The 19,129-nt window shown below is 41.4% G+C and overlaps 1 protein-coding gene across 7 annotated transcripts in view; it reads left to right on the top strand.

The window, feature by feature from the left end:
- The window catches only part of Nr2c2 (nuclear receptor subfamily 2 group C member 2), an 88,688-nt gene continuing 69,559 nt past the window's right edge, over positions 1-19,129 (top strand). For 4 of the 7 annotated variants that reach the window (XR_004771128.1, XR_004771127.1, XM_027428891.2 and 1 more), the window contains exons 1-2: positions 1-136; positions 15,241-15,324. Coding sequence is in view for 2 of the 7 variants with exons in the window: in XM_027428891.2 (XP_027284692.1) it covers positions 15,265-15,324 (60 nt within the window). In the remaining 5 variants the exon portion in view is untranslated. The remainder of the gene's footprint in view (positions 137-15,240; positions 15,325-19,129) is intronic. The other 3 variants (XM_027428894.2, XM_027428895.2, XM_027428896.2) reach the window with 3 other exon arrangements.

The following is a 19,129-nucleotide window of genomic DNA, read 5'->3' as shown; positions in this document are numbered from 1 at the left end:
CGGCGTCCCGGCCGCTCGAGCCCCCAGGCTCCTGCCCTCCGGCGCCCGGCCCGGCTCGCGCCCTGCCCTCCGTGCCGGGGGCGCCGGCCGCAGACACGGGACCTGCTCCGCGGCTGCTGTGGCGCCCGACCCTGAGGTAAGAGCAAGCCCGCCGGGCCGCGGCGCGGCGCGGCGGGCGGAGGGCGGGCCCTGCGCCGCCATGGAGGCCGCGGAGGCTGAACGCGGCCTTTTACCTTTGCCACGGGGCGGTGGCGGCGGCAGCGGCGGCGGCGGCGGGCGCTTTGCATAGTGGGCCGGGCCCGCGCCTCCCCTCCCCTCTCCTCCACTCCCCTCCCCGCCCGCGGCCGAGCCCTGCGAGCCGCTGTCCTGACCGGGCCGGCCGCGCGCCGCGGGGGCGGAGGGGAATGTCCGCGGCCCCGCCTCACGCCTGGCCCTCCGCCAGCGCCGCCATCTTGTCCCCGCGGCGCTGGCCGGCCGGGTTCCCCTCCGCGCGCCTGGCCTGCCCGCTTCTTCCTGTGCTCCCCGCTCCTCATCCCCTCAGCTCCCCGCCTGCCGTTGGCTGCCACCCTGGCCCAACCGCCGTCTTTCCTGACTGGGAGGGTGGAGTGGAAGGGAGGGAGGCGTGGGCAGGGCGCGACCTCCTGAGTGACGGCCGGGCTGGCCAATCGCCCCCCGACAGGAGGGCCGCGGCCTACGGCGCCGCCCCGGGGCTGTGCTGGTTGGCCCAGGCGTGAGAGGGAGGTCCCCGGGGGCCGTAGTGAGGGGCGTGAGGCCGGGCGGGCCAGCCTCTCCGAGGAGCTCGGTGGGTCTCGGGCTGGGAATCTGATGATGCATTTTGAACCTATGGCGCGGCCTGGAGGGAAGAGCTCGCCGGCACACGGATGCTCTTCGGGGTTCGCGTTTTCCTCACGGTTCTGGACGGAGTCTGTCTCGCGGTCTCAGTTTCAGTCAGTGAAATTGGGACACCAGGCGTTTTTGCCAAACAGCGCCTCTCTCCTCAGCATTGTTTGAGGGATTATTCTCAGAAAATGGAGTCCAGGCTACTCTTGGAGGCTCAAAGTAATTTGCAAATGGTGGTGGTGTTGGCTATATTTTCTTTTTATTCTGGTGCTGGGGACGGCTTTGCCATTGAGCTACCATCCCAAAATGGTGATGTGGAAGAATACGATATGGAAACGACTGGAGTGGGAAACTTGAGGTGATTTTCTTCCCATCGTTCATTAAACACAGATATAGGCATTAGGGCTACATCCGGAGATTCAGCTGGCCAAGGAGCCATTCTCTCCAAGTCCCAGAGTGTTGGATGCTGGCGAGGGAGGTGTGTGTGTGTGTGGTGGGTATTTGCAAAGGCTCAGAGGGTGGTCAGTTCCACGGAAGAAACTGGATGAAGTACCGAAGGAGTCGTGAGGGCATTAGTTTACATTGGAGGACGAGGAAGGCAGGCTTCTCTGAGAATGTGATGTTTGACTCGAGTTCATGAAAAGAGCAGGGTTCCAGAGAGCAGGCTTGAAGATGTGAAGATAAGTCTTTGGACATGAATGCCTTGGAGGGAGAGCTCAGAAAATCACTTTACTTCTAGATTTAAAACCCTTGTCAGCTTTTTATGTCCCTTTGAAGCTGTCAGATACTTGCTGAGCTCCACTGATACTCTAGTGCTAGGCCTGAATATGAAGATGACTAAGACATGGATCCCTAAATATGTGCCCGTTAATTCATATGTCTGAATTCTTTTCTCTCTGTCAGGATGCACACAAAATAGAAGCAAATCATTGTGATTAATAATAGTTCAGTTTACTCCATTTGGGAGGTTGAGGCAGAAGATTGTGAGTTTGAGGCCACCTGGAACCAGTTTTTGTAAAACTTCAGTTGTTGCCTTGAGTCCTTGGAGAGTCAGACTGTTCATCTGCAGCATTGCTGAGAAAGGATCTGAATGCTGTTTCTAAAATAAAACAGTTTTAGCCTTTAAAAAAAAAAAACAGTTCAGTTTACTCAACAGTGTGATTTGGGGCAAGTTACATAGCTGTTTTTGAGCCTTAGTATTCTCATGTGAGCATTAATAGAACCTTTCCCCCAGAATTGAGGGTTAAATGAGTTTATGTAAGTAAAGAGCGTATAGTGCTTGGTATATAAGTGCTGAATAAAAAACATGAAACAGTAGTTATGTGTTCAAGAGATTGGCCTATACAGCATGGTGTAGGAGCAAAAGCACTGGATTGAAGCACTGGGATTTGACTCCTGTTTTCAGTAGTTGTTTAGTACCCAATACAAAAGTTATTTAGAAAACTTTGGGCTGAGTAGTAATAAAAATATGGCTTGCTTTATAATATGCAAGTTACAATAGTAGTAGAAGCCTTTTTCCAGAAACCTTTCTGATCCTTGTTATGGTTTTCTTATCCCTGGGCCTCCTGGTTCTCTGTGGTCTTGAAACACTGGCCCACCGTCTTCTTTGACAGTGTGGCTTACCATCTCCAGGCCTTTTTAGGAGCACTTAGTTGGCAGTTAGGTTAGCACAACCAGCAGTAAAATGTCTGTTATACTTTGCAGGAAATTTGAATTGGATTTCAGTAGACATTCTTTTAACGTAATTAATTTTTCCTAGAGATAAAATTGATGCCATGAAGTTATTGGAATATTCCTTTTGATTGTTTACCAAAGTGAAAAAGCAAATTTTACAAACTATAATGTCAGTCTTCTATTGGAAAATTTGATAACTAAAATATTTGTATATAACGTTATTAATAGGAAGGGCTGGCTAGCATGCAGGAAGCCTCTATCTGTAATCCCAGCACTGGGGAGGTGGAGGCAGATCAGTTCAGTGTCATCCTTGTCTACATAGAGAATTTGAGGCCATAAGATCCTGTGTCGTTGTCCCCTCAAAAAAGAGAGAGAGAAAATAGAACAAATATTTGAAATTAAATAACGGTATCTTTTTAATAATGGTAGCAGTCACAGTTTTAATTCTTTTGTATGTTTCAAGAGAGCTTTAAGTTAAGCCAAGCAAACACTACCAAAAAGAAATTGTAATAGGCTATCCCAAAGTGACTTGCAGCCCAGTTCGTCATTCTGCATTGTGAATTTTAAAGTTTTCCAGAATATTCATGATGTGATAGACTATAAATGGAGTGAGGTGACTTTCTTTCCCCTTCCAAAGCATGGTGGCTCTTCCTTTTCAATTTTCTCTTTTCAAAGGCTGGAGATGTCAAAAATCACAATACAATTGATGCTGTAATGATATCAAATCTTCTGAAGATGTAGACCCTTGCTTCATGTACATGTGTGAGAAAGTTCTGTTACCTTAGTTTTTGATACAGCAAGAACAGCCTAATTGAAGCTTTGAGACTGTTTAACCACAAAGGGGCATTTTAATAGGAGATGCAGCTATCAGGGTGCAGTTGAAGTTTGCCCTAATTACTTTATGTCTAACTCCTTGTCAGCCTGTAGTCAATCATATCTTAAAGAAGAGACCCATCCAAGTGTGGTGGTGGCGGCGCAGAACTTTGGTTCCCACACACAAGAGGCAAAGGCAGGTGTATCTCTTAATTCTAGGCTAGTTTGCTCTACATAGTTCCAGGCCAGCCAGGGCTGCATGAGGGGGTAGATTCTATGTCAATAGTGTCTTCACCTATTAGAGGAGTTCTATGAATTTTGAGTGGTTTTGTTTAGTTCTATTGTTTTGTTTAAGATTGTTGCCTACCTGACCTTTAAACCCTGTGGCCCTAAATGATCCTCCTGTGTTAGCCTCTGAGCAATTGGGACTATAGACAGGTCTTGCTACCATACCTACGTGGGGAAAATTTTAATGTTGTCTTCAAGGAGCCAAGTGACCTGCTGTGATAGAAGGAGTTTGGGCTGTGGAGTAAGTAGCCTTTTTGAGGTTTATACATTTGTAAACTGGGGAAAAGGGAGCCAACACTAAGATAGGAGAGAGTGGGGTGAGGAGTTGTGCCAGTGACTGCAGACAGGAGGTGAGCCTGTGGTGAGGAGCTAGCCTGTTTCTTGTTTGAGTGGCTCCACATACTGAGGATTACCTTTGGGTGTTTGTCTTTGCCATTTGTTCCAAAGGTTTTTAAGTATCAGAATGAACACCAGTATGGTCTTAATAAATATCAACAGGAACCATCTGTGAAGAGACCTTAGCATCTTAGGGGTAAGAAATGAAGGAGAGGACTGGAACCAGTCTGGGCCATATAATGAGTTCCAGGCCTGCAACCCTGCCTTGAAAAACACAGTAGGAAGTGGTTTTGAAGTTCACTGAAACCAGCCTCACACCTTATATAAATTCCCTCCATTTTAGTGTCCTTGCTTTATTGACAATTTCTTTCTTTTCTTTCTATCTTTTTTCCTTTTTTTTTTTTTTTTTTTTTTTTTGAGACAGGATCTCATGTAGCCCTGGCTGTCCTGAAAGTCAGAAGTCAGATCTATTTGCCTCTCCAGTGCTGTGATGGGTGTGTGCCACTATATCCCACTTACCCACTTACCAGCTGACCTTTTTCTTCTGTGTGATCATCTAAAATTCATTCATATTCATGTTATACACTACAGGAGAGGGTTCTTTGGTCTTTAGAGGTTTAACTTGACCAGAGGTTGAGATTCTCTGTCATTTTCTGCTATCCTATTGTTCCTTTCCCCATAACCTTTGCCACTTTCTTTAAACCCTGGTAGCAGGAGGAGCTTTCTGTCTAAAGGCATGACAGCCAGGGAACACTTTCAACTAACGGTGAAGGAGGTGTGTATAGGGAGGTCTGAAGCCTAACTCAGGAAATTGGCATGGGCCTTTTGTTTAGGGATGTTTCTACCAGGTTCATACCCTGGCATCTGAGCATCTTGGAGAGATGGGAAGTGAAATGTTAGGCACAGTAGAGGAGTAAGTTAGTACAGACTTTTCCAGGACTTTATGAGGCACTTCTAAACTCCAGGAAGCATATGTCAATGAAGATCAGTTTCAGGGCAAAGCATGACTTTTATAGGCAATAAAAGTACCTCCTCCATTGTAATAAAAGTCTTAAAACCCTTAAGTAGTAGGATACATCATCTATTTTGTATTTACTGATGATAACCCTAAAGGTTTTGGGAAATGTTAGAATGTGGATCAAAAAGAATTTCACTGCAAGAGTATAATTTTCTCCAGTTTGGTTCATGGTCGATGTGGAAGAAGGTGCTGGAGCTTGGAGAACAGGGCAGCTATTAGGAGAAGGGAGGCTGGTGGGACTGGACTCAAAGTTGAGGGCTCTCCAGGGAACCTCCTTGTTTACCTTTACTGATCTGTCTAGTAATAACAGCTATGCAAGAGGTAAAAAAGGTTCCTACCAAGCCCTTTATATTCTGGCACTGGCTGATTGGACACCTCTTGAGAAGTTGCCCAATTGCTGGAAAGGTTCACTGTGAATTTTCCCCAGGGCCTTTTATTCTATAGTTCATCTGATTATATATTAATAGAACAGTTCAGAGAATGTCATTCATATTGCCTATTGTCTGCTCTCCCATGTCCCCATTCTGCAGCAACACAAGATTTTTACTAGATTGATTAGGTGAATACCTTGTAATTGTTGTCTTGTTTTATCAAAGTGAAAATTAGATTGTCACAAATGATATATCAGTTAGTCCTCAGCTGAAAAGGTTGATGATTAGAATGTGTGTATTGACTTAGTTTAACACAAGTTTTTTAAGAAGTGAAGTTAGGTTTTATGAAGAAGTACAAGATAGCCCCTTATGGGGTATGTGTAATTGAATCAGGTGTGGTAGTGCACAACTATGATCTCAGCTCTGCATCTTCTAGTGTATGACAGGAGCATAAATGAAGTAAAGGTAGTGATCATACATAGAATCAGAATGCTATAGTTGGCAACAAAGTAAGAGACACTAAAATCTGGGTCACATGCAATGAAGGGCCTATCTGAAGTATGAGGCAGGAGGATGGCAAGTTTGAGGCCAACCTGGGCTGCATGGTGAGGATCTCAGAAAAGCAAAAACTAAAAAGTAAATGAAAATAAATAAAAGGGGTTGGGAGTGGATGTCAGTGGTAGAACTTGTACTTAGCCGATATGAAGGCCTGAGCTCAGTCTCTAGCACCACGAATAAAAAATAAGACCTAGTGGGCATGGTGGCTTACACTTTCAATCCCAGCAGAGACAGGATAACTGAGTTAAAGACAAGCCAGGGCAAGATCTTAGTTTAAAGGCATGAGTAAGACTATTCACAGAAGCACACTGGTCATAGAAGTTCCAAACTAGAAACAAGCTGAAAACTCATCAGCTGTAAATGAGTGGTTTGTGGCACAGTCATTCAGAATCTAGACAATAATGAAAATGGACTGCTCAGCTGGGCATTGGTGGTGCATGCCTTTAATTCCAGCACTTGGGAGGCAGACAGGCAGATCTCTGTGAGTTCGAGGCCAGCCTGGTCTACAGAGCGAGTTCTAGGACAACCTCCAAAGCAATACAGAGAAACTCTGTCTTGAAAAACAAAAGAAAGAAAGAAAGAAAGAAAGAAAGAAAGAAAGAAAGAAAGGAAGAAAGATGGACTGCTCATGATTTTCACAAAATGATGATGAACAAGAGAAGGCAGACATAAAGTATGTTACATAAGATCTAAAACAAGCAGAAATCTTCCCTGATAATAGATACCAGAAGAAAGGAAAAGTTAATGACAACAGGGGAGGTGCATCAGAGACTTCAGGCTGCTGGTACTTTTGTTTTCTGGTGTGAATATGTGTTCTGTTAGACTGTCGAACACTTTTGTATTTGCATGTTGTAGTTCAGTGACACTTTTATTTAAAAGTATAAAAAAAACTCACTGTTTTACTTCTGCAGTCACAATTCTGGTCAGTATAGTTATTGTATAGCTAAAATATTAATATGTTTTAATTCCTACAAAATTGTCATTATAGAGCTGGATCATAAATTCCTGATGGCAGTACTAAAGTGTGTCACATTTAGGAATTAGTAGTTGTTTATATTAGTTATTACATGTTCTAGCCTATGAATGAAAGAGATAGGTAACTATTTCTGGTTTTCTTCCTTTTTGTTTTTATTGGGAAGTTATTTTGAAGAGTATTGTGATCAAGAGGTAACAGTGTGAGTTTTAAAGTCAGAGAGTTATGAGTTGGAATCCTGGAACTTCATTAGCAGCTGGATCTTTTAAAAACAAGTTTACTTTCTGAGTTTGTTCTCCTGGCTTCCTTGTTGGAGCTTATGTATCGTACTCAGGTGTGCTGAGAATCAAAACATGCCTAGTTTGACACAATACATTATAGATGCCCAGAAGTCTGTCCTGCTATTCCAGTTGTCTACCCCTGACCCACACTAGCAGAAACAGAATTGGCATCGCTATTATTACACTTGGGTTTTTGGTAGGATGAGGAAGCTACCCGTAGTGTGCAAATTTTAGGAGCAGTCTTCACACAGAAACCTGTAACAGTGCCTCAGTAGCCAGAACTGTGAGAGCTGCTGCTTTTTCCCTGCTCTCCATTCCTTGTTCTCCGCCCCCCCCCCCTCCATGAGTAACATTTCTGCTTTTACTTATTGGAAGAAAGTAGCTTCCTTTGTATGGCCATGGTGGGCAGGAAATCACATGACCCAGAGATTTAAGTGATTTTTTTTTCTTGTAAAGGACAACATTTTTTCCCTCTTTTTAAAATTTAAATTAGAAATAAGCTTGTTTTACCTGTCAATCCCAGTTCCCTCTCCCTCCCCTCCTACCCTGCCCCCCTTATCCCATCCCCTTTCTGCTTCCCAGGGAGGGTGAGGCCTTACATAGGGATCTTCAAAGTCTGTCATATCCTTTGGATCGGGGCCTAGGCTCTCCATTGTCATCATAGCAGAAAGCATGGCAGCGTGCAGGTAGACATGGTTCTGGAGAAGGAACTGAGAGTTCTATATCTGGATTGGCAGGTAATAGGAAGAGAGAGCTCGACTTAAGTGATCTTGAGTCTTAAAAAGCAGCAGGATTTTGAGGACTGGGTGTGAATCTTTTAAACTTGACCTCAGAGAAGCATCTAAGGAGCATGTTTTCTATTGAAGATTTCTATTGAAGAACATTTGTATTATACTAAACTTTGATTTTTCATGTCTTAATTCCAAATCCAAATCTGACATCTAGTCTGTGGTTCTGTGTTAACCAGATTTTTATTTTCCCATGAATATAAGTAGGTTTCTAACATAACATAAGCTATATTAAGAAATTCTATCCGGTAGTAGCTTCTCTCTCTCTCTCTCCCTCCCTCCCTCCCTCTCTCTCTCTTTCTTTTTTCTTTTCTTTTCTTTTTTTTTTGTGATACAGGGTCTTACCATGTAACCTTGGCTGGCTTGGAATGCACTTTGTGGACCAGGCTGGCCAATTCACAGGCATTGCCTGCTTCTACCTCCAGAATCCTGGGATTAAAGGTATGTGCAATCCGGGCCAGCCTCCCTCCCTCCTTTCCTCATCTTTTTTTTTTTTTTTTTTTTTGTTTGTTTGTTTGTTTGGGTTTTTTTGTTTGTTTTGTTTTTAAGGGTCTTACTACCCAATCCTGCAGGTTCAAACTCAGAAGTCCACCTGCCTCTGCCTCCTGGGTACTGGGATCAAAGGCATGCACACAATGCCTGACCCTGATTTATTTTTAATTATTTGAGATTATACCTTAATTCAGCCCTTTAATTTTGCTCAGCTTGCAGTTTAACAGTGTGGATTACAGTTGCCTCTTGGTGTTTGTATAATGTACATATAATTCAATCTCAGGTAGATCTAGAGGAATGTTTCACAGCTTTATTTTCTGCCTTCAGATTTTATTTATTTATTTATTTATTTATTTATTTATTTATTTATTTATTTAGAGAGGGGAGGGAAGTAGCACCTTCAACAAATAGTAGCTGCAACATATTGAGAATTCCAGGCCTAATATAAACACTTTACCTAGTCTTGACAGTCTGATGTGGTAAGCATTACAGAGATCAGCTTAGTGTGTTTGAGCTTCAAAACTATGGAGACTTGCTCAGGACAGTAGGCACTTTGTTGTGAAGTTCTGCTTCAGGCATGAGTGATTTGAATCAGTTGATCATGAAAGGAAAGATAGGTTTCTACTGAAGACAGTTTCTCTGTTGCTGAGTGGTATAGCTACACTTCTGGCTGCTGAGAGAGACCAGGTGTTCCCATCAAGAGCCTGGTTTCACTCCCTGTGTTAGTATCAGTGAGCTTGCTTAATAAAGACAGGGTCTCATCAGCTGTCAGTCTTTTTTGAGTCTGAAGAGTTCATTTGTGTTCTTGTTACCCTGTGGTCTGCACCAGTTTTTACTTACTGTGCTCTGCTATCATTCATGTGCTATCCTGGATAAACTCATTAATTCAAATTAAATTTAAGAATCCTTCATTTCTTCTGTTGTTATGGATTCTTCACAGGCGCCTGTCTGTAATACTCCTTTTTTCTATCACCTCCATCCTAATATCATAAAAAGATTTCTTTTGATGAGGATCAGATATGATCATGTTAAAACTATTGATGGTTCCCCCAACATCCACAATGTAGGCCTCTGACCTTTCCCATACTTTTTGGCATATTACCCGCTGTTCCTCAAATACCTGCTAGTTTCTTAAGAAATGTTTTTCTGTTTAGATACTCTCCTTTCTCCTTTTCTTTGATAAGTTTCCACTTTTCAAATCTTAGTTTAAATATATCTTTAAGACTTTTAATTAATCAGTTTCGTGTTTGAGCAGATCAGGGGAGCATGCACATGGAGAACAACTTGAGGGAGTTGATTCTCTCCTTTTACCTTGTCAGTCTGGGGAATCTAACTCAGGTTGTCAGGCTGAGGGCAAGTGCTTTTACTCATTGAGATATCTCACTGATCCCTCTTTAAGGTCTTCATTAGCTCTCCCAGCAGAGGGAGTTACTTCTTCCTTTGTACACTCACTATAGCCTTTAAATTATATTAGGTTCATCAAGGACAAGGACTCCCTTATTGTCCTTCAGCTCATTGTCTGGTTATAGCAGTTACTTAATAAGGGTTGGTAGGGCTAGTTGGAACTTACCAAGATTTTACTTTTTGTACTGTGTCTTTAAAGTTCTTCTGGCAATTAATTAGTTTTCTTCTATCAACATAGCTCTGGGTACAATCTGAAGATTAGCTAGCTAAATGAGTTATCTTTATGTTTGTATAGCCAGAGATAGCTGTGTTCTGTCCACAGTGCTTATTAATACAACAATGGCTGTTGATTACTATTGGTGTTGCTAACTTACCTCCATAAGCTGAGAAGGTTTTCCTTAAAAGCGGTTTTTCTTTTTGGTGATTGGGATCAAACCCAGGCAGGGCCTTGCACATACTAAGCAGGCTGTCTATCACTGAGCCACTCCTCCAGCTCTCCCAGGTCCTAAAAGCCTGTTTCTGTAGTAATAATTTTAGTTTGGTGTTTTGTTGTTTCTAGATTTCAATTATGAAGCGAGTGACTACAAGTTTTCAAACTACCACTGTTCTTTGGAGCTTGTCATTTTTGGAAGGGAGATGCCCTCTAGTTGAAAACTGATGCTCCATACTTTGTTCCAAGGGCGCTGACCTCCCTCTCTCCATATGACTTGTGTCTGTGGGTTGTCCTGTGTCTGTGGTTGTATAGTGGTGAGAGAATCTTGTCCACATTATCTTTATTTCAGGAACACTGAGTTAAAGGTGCCCAACGCCCTGCTTCTTGATATCATTTGAGATTTTGTTTTGCTTGCCCTTTGCATTGTGATGTCCTACAAAAAGCTTCCTTTTCTTTTATAGAATTTGGCTTATGACAGCAAATTTTCTTTTTTTAAGTTTTTTTTATTTAAAAACAATCTTATTTTACAAACCAATCCCAGTTCCCTCTCCCTCCCATCCTCCCATGCCCTGCACTGGTCCCACCCCACCACACCCCATCCCACCACCCTTCCACTCCCCAGAGAGGGTGAGGTCTTCTATGGGGGAAATCATCAAAGTCAGTCATGTCATTTGGGGGAGGGCCTCTGTTTATCTAGGCTGAGAGAGTAGCCCTCCGTGGGAAATGGGCTCTCAAAGACCATTTGTGCACTAGGTATAAATACTGTTTCCACTGTCGACAGCATATTTTCTAACATGGTTAAATGCAGAACCAACTTTGAATACCCCGCCCCCCATCAGCTCTAGTTAGATGTAAGTCTTTCTGTTGGAATCACTGTTGTCTGCATTTTCTCTGCTTGTTCTTACTCTCACTGTCTCTGCTTGTCTTTTCAGGAGGCATACATTCCTCCTCTTTCATTTTTGTTTAGCAGTTGATGGCTGAAGCTGCTTGGGAGGTAGAATACCAACTTTGAGATCAAGAATTACAGGAATTCAAGAGATGGTCCAGGAAGACCTATAAAGGTGTGACAGTGAAATACTGGTGGTAGCAAACAGAAAGATAGCCAGTAGTGGAATAGTGAACCTGGCATTGTATCCACACTCAGAAGGAAACCTGAGTTACAGAAGAGTTGACATTACAGGTCAGTGATGAAAAGAATATGTGGTTAAGTGCATAGTGCTGGCAAATTGATGTTTGTGCCCCACTCATCAAATTAAAAAAGCCAACAGGAAGATGGATCAAGAGCTTAAAAATGTGAGTGTTAACACTCTTTAGCATTGTAATAAAATTATATGCTATGGTATTTATAACCCTAGGGTAGGGTAGAATGTCCTTAAAACATAAAAATGTAGGCTGCCATGGCTGGAAGGATAGTGTTGGGTGGGTGCTTGCAAGCTCGGTGTGATCTGATTTCAGTCTTTAGAACCCTTGTAAAGGCAGAAAGAATCAACTGCACATTGTTCTCTAACCTCTACGTATGTACCACCACATAATATGCTCCCCTATCGTATGCTAACAAGTGAAAAAATTAATACAAACTTGTAGTGGGAGGTTTCTTGTCCTGCCTGCCAGTTCCCAAATAACCACTCTAAGGCTTAATATTAATTACAGTTGTTTGACCAATGGCTCAGGCATATTACTGACTAGCTCTCACAATTAAATTAACCCATTTCTAGCTGGGCAGTGGTGGTGCACACCTTTAATCCCAGAACTCGGGAGGCAAAGGTAGGTAGATCTCTGTGAATTCAAGGCCAATCTGGGCTACAGAGCCAGTTCCAGGATAGGCTCCAAAGCTACAGAGAAATCCTGTCTTGAAAAAAAAAAAAAGATTAACCCATTTCTATTATTCTATATTTTGCCACAAGGCTCATGACTTGTTTCCTCAGGTCTTGTTTCCTTAGTGGCTACATGACATCTCCCTGGCTCTGCCTTCTTTCTCTCCGTAACTGTTTAGACTTCCAGCCTAGCTATGTTCTGCCTGGCTGTAGGTCAAAACAGTTTTATTCATCAACCAATAAAAGCAACACGTATTCATAGCGTATAGAAGGACATCCTACATCACACACTGTTCAAATATTGACCCTTTCATCATTAGTATAAGACAAGTTAAAGGAAGTAAACAGAAAATGGCAGAAGAGATTTACAAATGTATACACATATGCAGTCAAATAGTATCCAGAGTGCTTAGCTTTTTATTTCATTTGTTTGTTTGTTTTCCCTAGGCATGGTTTCCCTGTGTAGCGGTTGTCCTAGAACCACTCTGTAGACCAGGTTTGCCTCAAACTCAGAGATCCACCTGCCTCTGCCTCCCAAGTGCTGGGATTAAAGATGTGTGCCACCACCACCTGGCTATGCTTAGCTTTTTAAAGCCTAACAAGCATACTCTTTTCTGACTTAACATTTATAGATAGTGGTTATTAGCATTAGTTTGACACTCATAACTATCTTAAGTTGATTGACCCTGCAGACTTAAAGTGATTCAGGCTAGGGGTGCAGTTTGTTGATTGCATGTTTAAGGCTGTGAATTTGGTCCTCAACAATATTAAACAAAAGCAAAAAGAAGCCATAAAGTGGACCATTACAGTGTTTTCTGGGTTACTAAGTTTGAAATTCAGACAGTTGTCTATAGGAAGCCCCATGGAAAGATGGGCCTTTGAAAGTGTAGTCTGATGTTTCTATAGTATTCAGTAATAAACCTCTAACAATATTCTATGTATTCAGAGCCACTTATTTTTTTACTCAAGCTACATTTGGCAACAGAAACACTGATAATGTTTCAGAGTTATAAAATAAGTGGCTATATGTTAATCTACAGGCTATCATTTACTCTTCTTTGTCTAATAGTGCAGGTCCAGACTTTACACATGTAGTTGTTTCTCCAAGTTGGAACCAAATCATAACAAGGCCCAAAACAAAACAAAGTGTTCCCTGTTGCTTCGTTTTTTTTCTCCTAGAAACAAACGTTTTACCTTATTAAAAAATAAACAGGCGCACACCTTTAATCCTAGCACTTGGGTGACAGAGGCAGGCAGATCTCTTTGAGTTTGAGGCCAGCTTGGTCTGTAGAGCAATTTCCAGGACAGCCAGGGCTACACAGAGAAACCCTGTCTCAAAAAAAAGGGGGGGGGGACTGTTAATGTAGCTTACTGATAGAACATATGCTTAGTATGTATTATAGGCTCTAGATTTGGTCCTCAGCCCCATATACCCTGAAAGAAAGAAAATACCGTAAGTAAGAAGAATGACTAAAGGGCCCAGGACCAGCACAGGAAGATTTGGTGGACTTTGAAGAGCCCCCGTTGAGGGCCCTACCCTGCCTGGGGAGTGGTGGGTGGATGGGGTGGGGGAGTAGGCTGGGGGTGGGGGAGGAAGGATGGGGGTAAGGGGAGGGAGAGGGAGAAGGGACTTACATGTGAAACAAGCTTTTTCCCTAACTAGAACTAATAAATAAATAAATAAATAAATAAACAAATAAATAAATAAATAAAAGAAGAATGACTAAAGTACTGCCCCACAGCTATCTGTGACTTGGTGTCATGTTCCTACTGCTGCAGTACCTGTGCTTGCAGGTTCTCAGCCCTTTTATGTTGTTAGCCACAGTTTCACATTTCGTTCACCCCTCATCCTTTAGGCAATAAGGCAATCTGAATGGGAATTACAGCAATAGAAGTGTTTATCTAATAGGGGTAGGAAAATGCAGAAAATGATCACAGCGAAAAAGCTTGGAGTTCTGTGGTTCATAGATAGGACTTCTATAGTAAGGTGCTTTGTGAAACTGTATTCATTGTATAATAGTCCAAGCAAGCAAATGCTCAGTGTGCATCTGTGTATATTACAGATATATTGTGCAGTAACACTGTACTGTTTTTATGTGCAAATCTTGAACATGATTCTGCTAGAGCTTGTTTTTCTGTTCAGTCTAGACGGTAATGAATTGTCCCAAATAAACTCTGGCTTCTCTATAGTAAAGTTTCTAAAGTGTTTAGGGGATATTCAGGGAGCTGACTTGTTTGTGACCAAAAGAGGTGAAGATTTCCTTTGATCAGCAGTGACTGTGTTAAGTGACTCTGATCTAGGAGGCTAGTAGAATTTTTGATCTTTAGATGCTCTTCCTCAAGTTTTGTAAACGATGGCATCAAATATATTTTTCTATTAGTGGAAAATTAGGGACACACACACACACACACACACACACACACACACACACACACACACACACATATATCCAGGTTTGGTGGTGTACGCCTTATTATCTCAGCACTCAGGAGGCAGAGGCAGGTGTGGATCTCTTTGAGTTCGAGGTTAGCCTGGTCTATATAGCAAGTTCCAGGCCAGCCAGAGTTACATAGTGAGAAACTGTCTCAACTATATATTAATAAATTGATGGGCACTTTGTTTTGTATTAGCATAGACTTTGTCTCTCTTTGTTGGTGATCATTGTCTTTCAGCCTGTAAGTTGTGTAAGCTGGGCATGGTTTTGCTTCTCATAGTGTCACTAGCAATAAAAGTTTAGTTGATAGCAATCTAGCAAGCTAGTACTCTTAACTAAAGTTGACCTCACACTTTTCTCAGATAGCCACCTTTTTACTTACTCAGTGGGCTGTGACCAAGAGCTCCCCAAAAAGATAAGTGTAGTTCCCACATCTCTGAGAGGTGAACCCAGCAGTCAAAAACCAAGAAGATCTGATAGCTAAAGTCCCTCATTCCTCTGTATTTATATCTGCCAAGAGAAATTTCCTAATTGAAATGTTTCTACAAATTTTGGTGCACCGATTTTATGGCATATCCAGATATGCTTACCCTGCTGGCTTTGTCTCCTGTAGAAGGCATAGTCCTTGTAAGACAGTATCAAAGATAAATTTTGATGAGTAATAATTTTCAAGTAGCCTGGTTTTCCATACCTGATAGAAGTTGCTGCATCTTTCCAAACAGGTTCTCTAATGATCTTGCTTCACCATGGCTACAAATATGGAGGGGCTGGTTCAGCACAGAGTGGGGACCCAGCAGGTGGCTGAGGTGAGTGACAGGGGCTAGCACAATAGCTGGCACCCTTGCTTTTGAAAGGGTAGAAATCAGTGTGCTCTGTGGTTTTCAAAACAGTCCCGAGGAAGTCAGCACATAATACATATTATTCTGACACTAAATAAAAATAAAAATGACAAGAGCAGATGTTGATAAGATTTTTCTGCATGGGCAGGGTGGCTGTATACAATAAGGTGACTTGAAATTTTACCTCAGCCCCAAGTCAACAGACTCTGATTCTTATTGTGCTCTAATTTTAACTCTAAGGCTGTGTCTTATAGTTTTTTATATATCTGTTACTGTGCAATGGTAGACTAGGTTATTTAACTACTTGCTACTGTCTGTAGTACTGAAATACGAGGTTGCTCACCAGACCCAGATAAGGAGTACCAGTAAGTATAACACTATGTGCAATAGATGGCTCTTCACTGACAAACATTTATCAAATAGACCTAGGTAAGTACAGTGAGAGATTTGTGGCAGAATCTAGGCAGGTTAACATGAGGAGAAACTTACAAAGAAGGATTGAGGCATGAAACAGCTTGGTATCTGTAGGCAACATGAGGTGTAGAAGTGTAATCAAGGCCAGACCTTGAAAAGTGCCGTTGCTGTACCATCACTTATAACATAGTTGAATATTCAGTAAACCAGAACCTATGCAAGGTTAACTCTGATGATAACCTTTTGAAGTTGGTACTGTTACTGTTTACATTTTATAGATGAGAAACCAAGCCTCAAAAACATGTTATTAGCCAAGAGCTTATTGTAGCAGAAATGAGATTCTGACCCAGGTCTTTGTACTTTTTATAAACCTCCCTGTTTTAGTTTACAACCATGGACCCTTAGAAAACATGAAGATTTTCATTTTTGAATTACATTCTGAAGCAAAGACAAATTTACTGAAGAATGTACATTCAAAGAAAAGACATGTATGAATCAATCTATGTGCTTTTTGCCTGAATTATGTCTGTGCACCATGAGTGTACAGAGCCTGCAGAGGTCAGAAGAGTGCATTGGATCACATGGAACTAGAGTAAAGATGGTTGTGAGCTGCCATGTGGGTGCTAAGAATTGAACTCCAGTCCTCTGGAAGAGCAGCCAGTGCTTTTAATCACTGAGCCATTTCTCCAGTCCCTAGAAATATATGTATTTAAATGATTATTTGTATTTTATGTGCATTGGTGTTTTGCCTGCATGTATGTCTATGTGAGGGTGTCAGATATCCTGGAACAGGAATGACAGACAGTTGTGAGCTGCCATGTGGGTTCTGGAAATTGAACCCAGGTCCTCTGGAAGTATAGTCAGTGCTCTTAAGAGCTGAGCCATTTCTCCAGTCCGTAGAAATATATTTTAAAAGAAATATTAGAACTATCAAAATATTTCAGCTTAAATGTTTGTATTTGTTGTTTTAATTTGTGACAGGAATAATTACTTTGATAGTAATTATTGGTTTTTCAAGTATTCAGGATTATTTTACATTTAATAAGAATTTCCTATTGAGGCTGATTTGATATGTATGTACATTGCTTTAAAAGGCTATCATGAATTCTTTAGGGGAAGAAATTAGCATTAGTATCTATTCCATGGATGTATTCATGGAATACTAAAATTCACTACTAGGTACCACTCCTGTCCTCATAGTCACTCTTTGATCTGTGGAGAAAGTCTAAATCTTAACAGCAGAAACTTAATGTTTCCATGTAAGGGAATGTTTAAAAATGGAGCTCTCCCAGCTCTGAAACAGTACCGGGCAAGGACACATCCTTCTAGGGAAAAAGCGGTCATCCCTCTGATGTGAGGTTTCTGAGTCTTGGACTGTCCAACTTTTATGAATAAATTTGATTTCTCTGCCCTCTTAGGAACTAGACACATAAGTTCCCAGATTCTTTTTGAAGAAGTGCACATATATATCATGAATTTAGGCCAACATTACTATAGACTTGAAGCAGCAAACGGTAGGCTCCTGAACCAGGCTTACTTCACCCTATCCTTACCCTGAAGTTTGCTATCTTTATTTACCTTCTTATAAAAATGTCTTTGCCTTCTTCTTGACTTATCAGGTGTAGACAAATCTTTTTCTTTAAGAACTTTTTTCTTTGAGATAAAATATGCAGATCTTAAGATTCTCATTTTACCATTTTTATTACTGTGAAATAAACATACTAAGTTCCACCTGAACCAGAAGTCTAGCTCAGTGACATTAAGTATGTCCACTTAGTGTACACTACTCATTTCCAGAACTTTGTCATTATCCTAGACAGAAACTCTGTCCTGTTAAATTCTGATACCCCACCCTGTTTATGTTCCTCGTAGCCACTGGTCTGTTTCTGTGAATTTGATTGCTCTAGGTATCTCATATTAACAGAATCATGGCTTTACCATTTTGTGTCTGGTTACTTGAGTGAGCATAATGTCCATAATATTGCTCTATGTTGTTGTACATGTCACAATTTCTTTATTTTTTAAGGATGAATAATGTTCAGTTGCAGCTATATACCATGTTTTGTTTGTTCATTCATTGATAGACTTTGGGTTACTTTCTTTTACCTCTTCACTACTGGAATGCTGCTATGAAATATCTAAGCCCTTGCTTCCAGTTCTGTTGGATAGATACTTAGGAATGAAATTACTGGACCATATGATGATTTTGTGCTTCAGATTTTTACCATATGATGATTTTGTGCTTCAGATTTTTAGATTACCGTTACTGTTTTCCATGGTGACCACACCTTTTTTGTGTCCACCAGGAGCACACAAGTGTTACCTTCATGTCCTCAGTGGCACTTGTTTTCTGTTTTGTCTTGTGTTTTGATCAATGCCATTCCAATAAATAATGTTGTGGTGTCTCGCTGTGGTTGCACTTCCCTAATAATTAGTGACAACCAGCAGTACTTCACTCACTCACTCACTCACTCACTCACTCACTCACTCACTCACACAGACACACAGACACACACACAGACACACACACACACACACACACACAGAGTCTTTGGACAAATAAATATTCAATCTCTTTGCTCAATAATTTTTTTTTCTTTTTTGGTTTTTTGAGACAGGGTTTATCTGTGTAGCTTTGGAGCCTATCCTGGCACTCACCCTGGAGACCAGGTTGGCCTCGAACTCACAGCGATCCACCTGCCTCTGCTTCCTGAATGCTGGGATTAAAGTCATGCTCCACCAACGCCCGGCGAGCATTAAATTTTTTGATTATTAAACTTACCATATATTTGCCTACAAATATGGCTTCTTTTCTATGGCTTTCCTTTTCATTCTCTCAGTAGTGTTCTTTAAAAATGTATTTATTTTTGTATATGGCTGTGTATCTGTGTGAGTGTATGTGCCCAGAGGCTTTGGAGCTGGAGCTACAACTGATTGTGGGCCACCTGAATAATGCTCTGTTAAGCTTTGCACCATGCTTTGTTCATTAATTTCATGCCCATCAACCAACCCTTTCCATTCTTCCTTCTTTTTTTATCTACCTTCACCAAAAGTTGATGAATTCTATTTTTTTTTTCATTTGGTTCCTTGATTTTGGTATCATATCCAAGGATTTATTGTAAAGTCCAATGTTATGAGGCTTTCCTATGATTTTATAATTTGTCTACAAGGCATGGACCTGGCAACATTGTGTGTATTCTTTGTGTATCTTTGTGTGTATTCTTAACACAATTTTGTGAGAAAAAAAAAAAAGGTCCTTCTCCCATTGAATGGCTTGGCATCCTTGTCAAGAAACAGTTGATATTTCTCCAGAAATTTATTCTGTGCTTCCCCTACTCCATTACCTATATTGGTAAAG

This window comes from Cricetulus griseus, chromosome 8, assembly GCF_003668045.3.
Source record: "Cricetulus griseus strain 17A/GY chromosome 8, alternate assembly CriGri-PICRH-1.0, whole genome shotgun sequence".
In the NCBI taxonomy this organism is placed as follows: Eukaryota; Metazoa; Chordata; class Mammalia; order Rodentia; family Cricetidae; genus Cricetulus; species Cricetulus griseus.
This window is presented reverse-complemented; position numbering and strand designations above follow the sequence as displayed.